The sequence below is a fragment of the Pterocles gutturalis genome, unplaced genomic scaffold (genome assembly GCF_000699245.1).
Source record: "Pterocles gutturalis isolate BGI_N339 unplaced genomic scaffold, ASM69924v1 scaffold37865, whole genome shotgun sequence".
Taxonomy (NCBI): Eukaryota; Metazoa; Chordata; class Aves; order Pterocliformes; family Pteroclidae; genus Pterocles; species Pterocles gutturalis.
The window spans coordinates 38,539-50,371 of record NW_010144625.1 but is presented as its reverse complement, the minus strand read 5'-3'; the positions used below and the strand labels follow the sequence as shown (position 1 = coordinate 50,371).

The 11,833-nt window shown below is 40.9% G+C and overlaps 2 protein-coding genes across 2 annotated transcripts in view; one reads left to right on the top strand and one right to left on the bottom strand.

Annotated features, from left to right (window-relative positions):
- Positions 1-222: 222 nt before the first annotated feature.
- RPL31 (ribosomal protein L31) lies at positions 223-4,827 on the top strand. Its single transcript, XM_010085158.1, has 4 exons — positions 223-334; positions 1,936-2,061; positions 4,104-4,216; positions 4,768-4,827. The coding sequence occupies exons 1-4, from the start codon at positions 228-230 to the stop codon at positions 4,797-4,799; spliced, it is 378 nt and encodes a 125-aa protein (XP_010083460.1). The 5' UTR covers positions 223-227; the 3' UTR covers positions 4,800-4,827.
- Positions 4,828-5,753: 926 nt separating this feature from the next.
- The window catches only part of TBC1D8 (TBC1 domain family, member 8 (with GRAM domain)), a gene marked incomplete at its 5' end in the record, with an annotated part of 34,910 nt that continues 28,830 nt past the window's right edge, over positions 5,754-11,833 (bottom strand). Inside the window, 6 exons of the mRNA XM_010085160.1 lie at positions 5,754-6,370; positions 7,710-7,810; positions 7,972-8,061; positions 8,670-8,735; positions 10,024-10,264; positions 11,616-11,684. Of these exons, the coding sequence (XP_010083462.1) occupies positions 5,912-6,370; positions 7,710-7,810; positions 7,972-8,061; positions 8,670-8,735; positions 10,024-10,264; positions 11,616-11,684 (1,026 nt within the window). The remainder of the gene's footprint in view (positions 6,371-7,709; positions 7,811-7,971; positions 8,062-8,669; positions 8,736-10,023; positions 10,265-11,615; positions 11,685-11,833) is intronic.

The following is an 11,833-nucleotide window of genomic DNA, read 5'->3' as shown; positions in this document are numbered from 1 at the left end:
TGTCAGGGAGATGGGAGTAAAGCATTTGTGGTGCTGAAAGGTTGCTACGTAAAATCTGCAACTGGTTCCACCCCAGGGTTGAGTTTGTCTTAAATAAGTTTCTGAAGGTGGGAGTTGTGTGGCTTGTAAAGAGCTGGGGATGATGGGAGGGAAGGTGATGGGAAAAGTGTGAGAGAGGTTGGGTCTGTGTTTGATGGGTGCACCGGATGCTTTTCAGTGTTGCTCAGATGGCTCCTGCAAAGAAAGGTGGCGAGAAGAAGAAGGGACGCTCTGCCATCAATGAGGTGGTAACTAGGGAATATACCATCAACATTCACAAGCGGATCCATGGCATGTAAGTTCTTGGTTTTTATCAGTGAAATTTGCCTTATGTAAAGTGGCGTTTGGAAACGGGTTTGTTAGGTTTTAAACTGCAGAGAACTACAATCCTTACCAGCACCGATGCTAATGTGTGATGTTTAGTCCCTTGTGTTACAGTTGTGTCCTGAGGAAGCAGCTCTGTACCTGGGCAGACCTGTACTTGTAGGTGGCTTTCAGGAACAATCTTGTTGTATTTTTTTTGTGAGTGTTCCTGGACATAATTTGAAGTTAGAGCTGTTTGCCTCTGTGCACAGGTTGTCATTCTTTCCCAAGTAAAGTTCTAAATTTAGCCCACTGTAGTAAGTTTTAGAAATTAAATATTGTTCTAATGAAGCGATTGGCTCTGTGCTTATCGCAAAATTGTCTGAGTTGTAAATTCTGATATGATTTGAGTTAAATGGTATTAGTTGTTTGTAGATGAGAGTAACTTTTTACCTGACAAAATGTTGAACCTCATACAACCTTGTAGTAGTAAAGCACTTGAGAGAACTTTTAGAGAAACTGCAGCTTGCTGTCATTCTCTCTGTATGTGTATGGCTGCAGTCACGTGGAGGAAGACTATATCTGAATCAAAGCAATTGGTGAAATTGGTGAAGTTAACCTAGAATAGGAGAGAAATGAGACAGTGGACTATTATAAAACTATGGGTGAAGATGGGAGGCAGTGGTACCTTTAAATGGCAGTAAGATGTTCTGGCCTTGCCTGTTGATTGTTTATGGGAATTCAGTCTGTACTTAATGATGACGATCCTGCTATCCTCTCTTGGGGTTATCCTCTTTTCTCTTGAGGCATGAAGTACTAGGGGGAAATACTTATTGTTTAATGCTTGTCTCACTTGTAATTACCCACTCCCTATTTCTAACACAAAATATCAACACTAGTGTACCAATAATACTACATTTAACCCACTGTGGGATCTTAGACCCTACTGACACCGTAGTGTGTTACAGTGTGGCTATAATATCTACAGCAAAGCACTCGAACCTGTAACTTCCAGTGTAAATGCCCAGTCATGCAGAGCCTGTCCATAATAGGCATGAGACAAGCTGTATTTGTAAAAAACAAAAACAGTTCTGATGATGGTCCAGTCATGATGACATGGAGAAAGTAACCATCAGACACCATTTAGCAGAAGCTGTTACTCAAAATAGCGTAAGTTTTGTTCTGCTGTTTATTTCAGTACTGAACAGTTCTGTCAAGTTTGTGTTATCATTGTTGCATTGCTTTTTTCATAGGCCTTTTGTTTAGAGTATCTGTGAAGGGCTGATCTCTTCAGTAATATTGTAAGAAGTTTTCATGTCAACATGCTATAAATAAGACATAAGACCTAGGAGATCTTGCAGTTGCAAAATTTTACTGAAATCCTTTGACATATCTTTATGTGGTTTCTATTGGGCATAGACATTAATGTTAGCAGCTACCTACCAGAGTAAAGGTCTGGTCATGCTATGAGGCAGCTATTGAACTGCTGTTGAACACAATTTTGATGGAATGTTTAAAGGATGTCTGGTTGAGTGCGGCAACAAGTCCAATGTTGGCAGTCTCCTGAAAGAAATTGCTCTTGTGTTTGTTTAGTGGCTTCAAGAAACGAGCACCACGTGCTCTCAAGGAAATCCGTAAATTTGCAATGAAGGAGATGGGTACTCCTGATGTTCGCATTGACACCAGATTGAACAAAGCAGTCTGGGCTAAAGGAATAAGGTAGGTTTCTGCAACTTTCCTTATTGGGTGAGGAAGAACCTTTTAAATGTGTATGTGGAGGCGCAGGACTTGGAGGGGTAGAAACATTTGTGGCCTTATTGCAGTATGTACATTTGCTTTGCAAGTGCTTCCTTAGAGTGTGCATGCCAAGCACATCTTTCTGTCACTTCTACATTCTGGTCAGCTCTCTCATGCGTGGTACTTGTAGCACAGCTTCCCTAAACTCTAGAATTGAAAGAACTTTGTTCTACCTCTAATGAGACTACAGCAAATGAAAAAAGGAATGCAGGGCAGGAGGAGGATTGGGGTGTTGTCGTTCAGTAGTACCCCAATCCCTATTACAGCAGACAGTTTTTAGAAACATGGCTTTTTTAGTGCTACCAGCAATCCCAGGCTAGGTACCTGGGATTATGTAATGTGTCTGGACAGGATTAGGTTTTGAAGCATGCTAATTGATAAATGCTACACAAGAAAATAATGAGGTATGTTTGGAATAGGGCCATTAACCTTGTCTTGAAAGTACAAGTAGTTTGGGTTCCAAAAAATGACAGCTTCTGTGAAATCACTGCTACAGAGGCAGCTGATTTGGCATTTGACATGTGTGAGGATGGTCCAAACAGTGGGAGGAGTGGGACCTCTTAAAACATAATAAAAGGTTAACTGGTAGAGATTAATAGTGTGAGTGATACACATGAACCCTTGTTTTAAAGCATGTCTTCTACGAATTAGATTCCTGAGTCTGGCCTGTGACATGTTTACAACCCTTTTCCTGGAGTTGGGTGTTCAGGCCAACACTTCCTTCAAAAACAGAGTGGGAAGATGGAACTAAGTTACTGGATGTTCTAGACAGGGGTTCTCTGTCCTTCCTGTTGAGCTGTTCCAGTTCATATGCCATGAAGAAGTAGTAGTTGAGCCACGTGACAGCATAACTTGCTTAATAGTGAGGCTTCTAATCAGGACTTCCTTGTATTAACTTGTAGAAATACCTTCTGTGGGCAGGGAGTCGTTGCATCCATCTTTTCCAGCATGAGTTTAACTGCAGTTTTCAGTAGTTAGAATAGATACCGTATGCAAAGTAAAGTATCTTCCTTTGGAAGGATCAGGAGAAGCTCAGATCACCGTGTCAGCTAGATTGATAGACAGTCATCTAAGTAGAGTAGTGAAAAAATGCTTTTTTCTTGTTTCAAGAATGGAGTAAATCAAAGCAAGTTCCTGTCTTAATTACTGCATCCATCTGATGTAGTAAGTGTGCTCTGAGAATGTACAGCAAGGAGGAAGTTCCGTCTTGTATTGTATGGAGCAAAGTACTCTGAGCAGGAGTTAACCACAATCCTGAGTTGAGTTGGGAAGTTACTTTAAAAATGGTGTGGACAAATAATTTTGTGCCTTGTCTCAGCAGCATGTTGTGGGCAGTATTAGGGGAGGATGCTAAACTGTGACACACAAATTCATCCAAGGAGTTCAGTTATGGTTCAGTGGGTTTTGTGAAGAAGAAATGCTGATCAATTGTATGCCCATAAACAAGGTCTTGGTTCATGTCTAGTGCTCACTAGAATTTTCACATGACTTCTGTCAAACAAATTGGGCAGTACTGTGACTCTTGATAGGGGCCTCAGGCTTTCAGAACAGATTGTTGGGGTTTTTTTCCTCACCATTTTCTATTCAAGTCAGAAAAACTTGTTAGTAACACCTGCTTGCTGATCATATTCATGCTGTGCTTCATGATCATTTTCATAGTATATGAAATATGCTCCCAGTAGATTATGGATTCTTTTTACTCAAGGCTTAGTTAAATCTTAACCTGCTCACTTGGAACAAAAAAACCCAAAAAGCTCCTATAAGGCAAACAGTACAATCTGTAAGGTACAGGATTTTGCTCTTGTTAAGATGCTGAGATAGAAGTACAGTTGACTTGTGTCATTGCACAAATAGGCAAAGGTTAAGAATCTGGGGAGGAGGTAGTAAGCACGGAGCAGAGTTTTCTATGAATTAATGTTTCAGTACATGCTTTATTGAAAATTCATTTGTCATCTTCATTTTAGGAATGTTCCTTACCGTATCCGCGTGCGTTTGTCCAGAAAGCGCAATGAGGATGAAGATTCACCAAACAAGCTATACACACTGGTTACCTATGTACCAGTCACAACATTCAAAGGTAAGGTTGCATGCTGTGTCTCTTCCTCCATGCCATGTTTTTCTGAACAAGTAGCAAAGTGGGACAGCTCCTCCTGCAATGCATAATTCAGCTGAAAAGCATGGTGAAGGGGTCAAACTGCTGGCTTAAGGTAGCTCTGCTGTAGAGAACAGGGCTGCTAGCTTGCCTGATCAGCATTAAAAAGCAAAAATACAGAATTTAGTGAAATAATCCAGTGAATTTTGAGAAAATGAGAAACACTGGCCATACCTGTTAGGGTAGTTTAAGGTTTGCATTTTTCTTATATGAAGTACATCCTCTGATGTCAAAAGCTCAAGCAGGTTGAGCCTTTTCTGCTTGTCATCTGAGAAGTATCTTATTTGCAGAAGTGATTTAACATGAATTTTTTATTTTAATATTTGGTGAAATACTTGCCTATATAGTTTGCTCTTCCAAAAGTAGATCAGCAAACTAGCTTGGAAACTGCACTTTCTTCTGGATATACATATATTGCCTATACATAAAGAGAATTGTCCTGGTAATAGGTGGTGATGCAATTTCTTGTTTTGCAGGTCTACAGACAGTCAATGTGGATGAAAATTAAACTGATTTTCATTACAATAAAAAGATAAAAAGAAAGTTTACTTCTAAGCTGGGTTTTTTTATTGTCCCGTGTCTTCAAGCTCTCATCTGTGAAGTGCTGAACAGGTGACAAATTTAAAGTGGCTTGCTTTCTTTGGGTTTGTACATAATGGTGGAATGTTCTCAATTAAAGATAACTGTAGACTTCCACTACATGTGAACAGAATAACGGAGAGGGGCGAATGTTCCTATGTGGGTGGCAAAGCCCTAGAGGTTTTGTTTTGTTCCTGTGGGAATAAGAGCCACTACCCAGGTATTTTAAGTTAAGGCCAAGTTTGTTTAAAAAACAACAACCACCAAAAAAAACCCAGCCCCCAAAACTGTTAGATCAATACTTAATATATGTAATCTCTTGTGGAGAAAGTGAGCTCCCTGTATTTGGTCCCATGCTGGTCTCCTAGGCAGAACCGGTCAGCTTCTCCCAATCTGGTCTGTGCGCTACTCTGAAATGGGGGATTCTGACCAATTAATTTTGAGCATGCTTGCTCAAGGAATTTGTTTAATGAAGTAGGGACTAAAGGCCCTTAACCTTTCATAAATCAATAAATACCGTCAATGCAAGTCTAGTACAAAAAGGGTTTATTGAAAAGTCCATGTTTTCACAGACCACTTCAGAAGCACAGTCCATGTACACTTAACATTTCAGCAAGACATACAAACTGGAATACAGTCAAATATATTAAAATAGTTTCAATTACCAGCATTGAAACAGTTTTCAGTATTAGTGCAAAAAAAGGCAACCCAAACAAACTGCGGACAGTAGCTGAGAAGTGTTTTCCCCTGTTTAAAAAAAAACTTTAAAAAAATGGACAACTGGAGACAGCCTCTGCTCTCCCAGTGCGGAAGACGGCTTCAGTGTCTTCACGCTGTAGACAGATGTTTCCTTTTACATTCAAAGCAAGAACATAATAAATCAATGTCACAAAACAAACCTACACACCCTTTAGCTTTTAAAGCTCTTAAACTGAAAACCACAGACCAACAAATTGTTTATCAGAAGTCCACTGCTGAAAGCCTTTTACAGTATGTGCTTTGGCATAATTTCAGTGCATTTAATTTTTGACATGTTTGCTGCTACTGCGTGTTTAGTTTTGTATGTTCACCCCGTGACTGGCAGCTCATTCCATTTGTTTTGAGACTATATTGATATAGCTTTGCGTTCTCAAGTTTTGGCTTCAGTTCTAAGGGTTTTTCAAAGAAGTTAACTAATGACTGTTCAGTCAAGAGGGATGCTAAAATATGTTCAAAAGAGACAGTCCAGTCCCCTTCAGTCACAGGTGAAGGCTGAGAGTCTTTGTGAGGTGTCTTCACAGTGTCAGTAAAAACAGCATCCTGGTCTGAAGCAGAGGCCTCGGGCTGTAAGTCCTCAGTGAACTCATCTGATCCACTCCCCAGGCTGATGCTTCTTTGTCCTACTTCTCCAATCTGAAGTAAAAGTGTGGTCACAGTGGCAATGGCTTGATACAAATCATTCTCCTCCGGATCTTCATGAAACATGCTGTACAAGGTTTTGCAGAACTGAATGAACTCCCTCTGTAAGGGACGAAAAACCAAAATCAAACTACTGAACAGCCACATCATGGGTAACTAGGAGTCAGGTGAGGGCACAGTACTGCAAAGGCAGGCAGAATGCTGTGTATGTATGTTTATGTGCTCTTTTACAACTTCTGCCTCCTTTTAAAAAAATGGGGATTTCAAGCCCCACGGATGGTAGGAAACCTTGGTGCTGCAAATCAAAAAGGGAACAGAACAGAAAAGTTACTGCCTTGATGAAGGAGATCAGGACCTGCCAGATGATAAGTGAGAGAAAAGGGAAGGGATACAGTCCACGACTGGTGGGAAACTGGTGGCTGTTAACACAGGATGCGTTACAGCCAAAGTAGCCATCCACAGGCCTGCAAGCACCTTAACCTTCTGCTGTTTCTCTCCCATCTTTCCCCAGCTCTTTTTGTCTTCTGCTAATAAAATGCAGACATCTTCCCCACCTAACCCCTTTTCCTTAATCTCCTTCTTTCCCTTGCTCACCCATCACATGATTATCAGGCTAGAGAGGATGTTTCCATGTCCTATTATGAAATTTGTGAGCCCTTGAGTTTCATGCAGTCACAGGATGGCTAATTCATGGTGGAAGGGACTGCAGGAAGTTCAGTCAAGTGATGCCTTTGTGAGAGATTATGTGGCCCTGTTGAGCTGACAGGTTAGGTATGTGCCACCCATTTCAAACTTAATTTAGCAACACCATCACAGAAGGGATTCTGGGTATAGTCCCATCTTTCTTTGCATGTCTGTACATTTGTTTTACTAATACAGGACCCTTTTCCCTCCAGTAGGTTTCGTTATGCCAACAACATACACAAGGGTCTACTGGCATTAGGGAGGAGATAGTAAGATGATGAGAGCCTTCAGCTGTCTTACTTCAGGCAGTTCTAGTCAGCGTTAAGCTAAGACAGGGCAAGTCCCAGCTGATGATGGACTAAGAATGGAGTTACCAGTTTGGTGGTGAGGTTAGGGAAGGCAGAACAGCAATATGCATCCTTGGGAATTCTTTGGGCTTAGGAGGGCTTTTTGCAGCCTGCATGAGCCTGTTCTCTCTCCCATCTGTTATGCTGCAGGTGAGGGTAAGTCTGAAATTCATTTTATTCACCAGCCAGTCTGAGGAAAAGGAGCTGCTAGAAAGGTGGCTGAGAGTTTTTAAACATGATACCTGCTCCCTGGATGAGAGGAGCCCAATCCTCTATACTTAAAGCATTGTATCTAAACTCAGGCTGAAGTTACACTTTCTCAGAAAAAGCTGAACTGTTGTATTCAGTCATTTCATTTTCCAGTACTCTCCATTTCTTTAAAAACAGACTACAGCCTCCAACGTACATACCTGGCTCATTTTTGGCAATTCTTTTTCAGTTTTAGTATCCTTTTCTTTGGCTAGATCCTTCAGCATCTGCTTCAATTGCTTTTGGTAATCTACTGCATCACCTTTTTTGGAGCAGACAGAAAAATAATTAAGTTTTCAAGTCACTGGAGTAAACAGACATTTCAAAATAAATGCCAGAGAGGAGAGATAATAGAGTAGGGTTAACAAATGGAAAGTTGGTTATCTCATATCCATAAGCATTAGAGAACTATGTTGGACATACCATTTGATTTTCCAATGACTAGTGGTCTTGAAGTTGACAGCAAAGGATTCTTCAATGGTGACTGGCTGTCTCGTTCATTTTCTGTGAGAGCTATCAAAAAAAAAGCGACAAATGTAATGACTAATCTTTCGAATGCTGCATAATGGTTATTTATGCTTTTAAAACTTACATATTTGAAGAGAGCAAAATAATGGGGCAAAGATGTTTTTAAACAGTACTTCATTAAATCATGTAAAATTATGTTAATGTAAGTAATACTGGTGCTGCAGGGACAGAGTCGGAAGTTTGCCAAGGATGTCAGATTTAATTAAAAACTTTGCACAGAGAAACTACCGCAGAATGTTGTCACCTAATCAAAACTGGATCAAGATGCAATAAGGAGATCTCTGCTGTACATGGAGTACAGGCCATCCAAAAATGTAATTTCAGTTCAGATTTTGTCTAGAAGTAACCATACAATTGACTGCAAAAGATTTCTGAACTTAGCAGATGTGAGCCTTGACATTGTGTATCTATAAATTTCATCCAAGGTTTTGACTGGAGTAGTTTTTAAAATGCAGTGAGCGTAATTACAAATACACATTGTACATGGTCCCAGCTGAAGGAAGCAAGACGGGTACTTCAGTAAACTGCCTTTCCCCCAAGTTTTTGGGGAAACTGAGGTCTTAATTGTATTAATTCCCTTTCAGGTTTCTTACCTGGTGGGATATGCAGTTTATATAGTAACTTTATCTTTTCATTCATTTCTCCATTATACATAACATCTGCAAGGAAGGAAAAAAAAAGAACAAGAAGGAAGTGGACCAGAGCGTTTACTTCCACAGTTTAAAATAAATCGGGCATCTTTCTGTACACAAAAGATGATTGTTTGCATGGACAATACATGAAAACATATGGCCAGTGTATTACATCAAAATATTTTAAGTTTTGCCTGTCAGTGAGGAGCAGCAGGTGAGAGCCATCTGGTTTGGTCCTTGTTCTTGTAAAATAAACTGGGAGTACCTAACGCTATGGAGCTTCAAGCATTGTTTAAAAACAGCAGGGAGGATAGCAGGAAATCTAGCAAAGGGTGTTTGCTGCCACAGATTAACAGGAATGTGGGAGGTGAGAGACACAAAACTCCCTTTGGGGCCATTATATTGTTAGTATTTCTCCCCTTCAGCCCTTAGTGCTGTTCTATAGAATAAACCCAAAGGAGATACGTATGTACTTCACATGTACTATAATTCATATTTTCAATGACCAGTAGAAATGAGATTCTAAATTTTCAAATGTACTGAAATACTGTGAAGAACTTTTGGTTTTTTAATTTAAAGTTGTATCCCTCCAGGAATCTAAATCAAATAACAATACAGGGTGCCTCCGTTCACAGTAAAAAAAATCTAAAAAGCTTAAGTGTCACGAATGCGGATTTACTGACTTTTACTGAAGCTTTGAACATTTGATTCAGTTTTTTTTCACTTGGGGTCAGGCAACAGTTGAGATGTGGCATGCACATCTTCGGACAGATTTTGGGAAGGGCAGCCTCATCTCATTAGAACAGCTGGTGGCCTCAAGACCAACCCTAGCGCAGCTCTCACTCCCTGCTGGCCAGATTTCTTTTTTGTTCTGCTTACTGCCAGCACATAAGGCAAGCAGCACTTGGTTGTGTAAGATTAAGTGTTCAAGAACCAGTTACAAAGAGGTATACTGAGATTTCAAAGGTATACTGAGAGCTACAATCCATTTGGACAGGATTCCCTAGCATCCCATGCAGACCCAAGTGTAATTTCAATTCATAAAATACTTCAATAAAACTACTATTGTCTTAGAAAACAAATATTTTAATACAATATTCAATCATGTCCTTAGGCTGCCTTTTAAATCTAATCAACTTCAGGTGAGTAGAACACAAAAAGTTAGTAAAGGTCACTGGTTAGGCTAATGACAAGCCCAAGAAAACCATCTGCCCGCATCCTCTCTTGCCAGCTGTACGGCATTTTAACATCCGTGTCTCACCCATGTGCCAACCCCCAGCTCTGCCCACCTTCCACCCCACAGGGCAGCCGATACCTAAGCAGCTGGCAAGCCCCTTGAATTCAATCAGCCGGTCCATGTTCTCATCCAGGAGCCGGAAGGTCCTTTGGGCTAGGACATCAGTGTGCTCCCCGCAGGTCCAGGGTGAGACCAGCCTGTAGAGGTTAGCAAACTGCTGGGCATCGATGCGGTACTGCTCGGCGTACGGTCTGCTGGGGTCATGTCGCTCGACAACCGGACTTGTAATTTCCCAGTAACACCTTATTAAATGTTCCCTCTAGGAGAAATGAGAGGCGGGAGGGGGGAGATTTGCAGTGTGCAGTATTAGAGAGAGTACAACCAGCAGAAAAAGGCAATCACGTAAAAGTATGCTGGAAGTGACCAAAATTCTCTTTGCCTGAGGTGTTACAATGATACCAAGATCATTCCTGTGATGAATCTTTAATTGGAGCAGCTAAGCACTCTCATGATTTCCATTGGATAATTAATAAATCTGAAGGGAGACTGGGAAGATTCTTGGAAGAAATTCACTGCAGGCTACTGAAAATCTATTAGCCACATCTGTCCCGGGATATTTCTAACCAGCCAAAGGTATCAAGGGTGGGAGAAAATCCAGCAGTAAGTGTTATACAGGCTTGACCTGCTCATTTATTCTCTTTCAGACCTCTCCATTCGGATACCATACCTATTAGTCTTCCCTTAGGGACAGGCTGATGCAAAACAAAGGAGTCCTAACAAAGCAAGCTGTCCTGGGGGAGCAAGGGAGCTAACGAACAACCACCAAGAAACAAAATGAGGAAAGAGGAGGAGTGCAAGCCAGTCAAAGCTCAAAAACAGAGCAGCAAGGAGCAGGAGAGAAGCCCTGAAGAGCAAGCCCCAGCAGCATCGTCTTGCAACCACTAATGGAGGAAGGATACAGCTGCTCTTAGCCACAAAGCTACATAACACTAAGAACATACCACAGTCATATTCTCAGTACCTAGTATTTATGGCTATGAACAATGCATAAAAGAAATGGTCCATTAAGGGCGATAATTACGTGCCTTGGCTTCTAAATCAAGTGTAGTTATATAAGCTTCGATGTCCCTGTCTCCAAATAACTTTCATAATAGTTCTTTTAAACATCAGCCTGACAGAAAGGAACTGAAGTAGAAACTGCTTTTAGATCTTAAAAAAAAAAAAATTAAAATTATTAGAAAATTTGGAACAAACAGCAAGAACAAAAGTTTGTGGGGACTTTTTTCTCCCACAGAAAACAAGAGTCTGCCTTTAAAGGCTATTGAGAGAGCAGGACTTGGAAGTACTGCAGAGGTCCCAGTGAGCAGAGCTACGTATTATTGAATTTCTTCTGCATGTGAAAGTTACCAGAACCTAATTTCTTATGGACCATTTCCAAGCAGCAAGTTAGAAAAGAAACTCTGAAGCAATTCTCCTTTCAAGGATCAGTACATTACTATTCCTCTCTAACAACTGGGCAACCACAGAAAGTACAAAATGACAAGATCCCATCCGAATAGGACCGCCCAGGCAGAGGACACGAGGTCCAAGGTAGCACTGCAAAGCAACAGCTGGAAGTTACGCCCAGAAGCCTCAAATAGGTGCATCCTCTACTTTTCAGGGTGACCAACCTTGAACAAGTCATACAATTCCTCTAAATCTTCAGGAAGAATTGAAACATCTGGGATGACAACTCGTAGCTTAAAAAGAAAGAAAATCATGTTAGTGACAATCTTTTCTCCCGCCATGACTGACACGGGCAGGCCCACAAGCCCCGCAGGGACTGTATTTGTGTGGCACAGCTGAAAACCACAGTACTGAAAAATCTTTGCAATTTTTCCCCCTTATT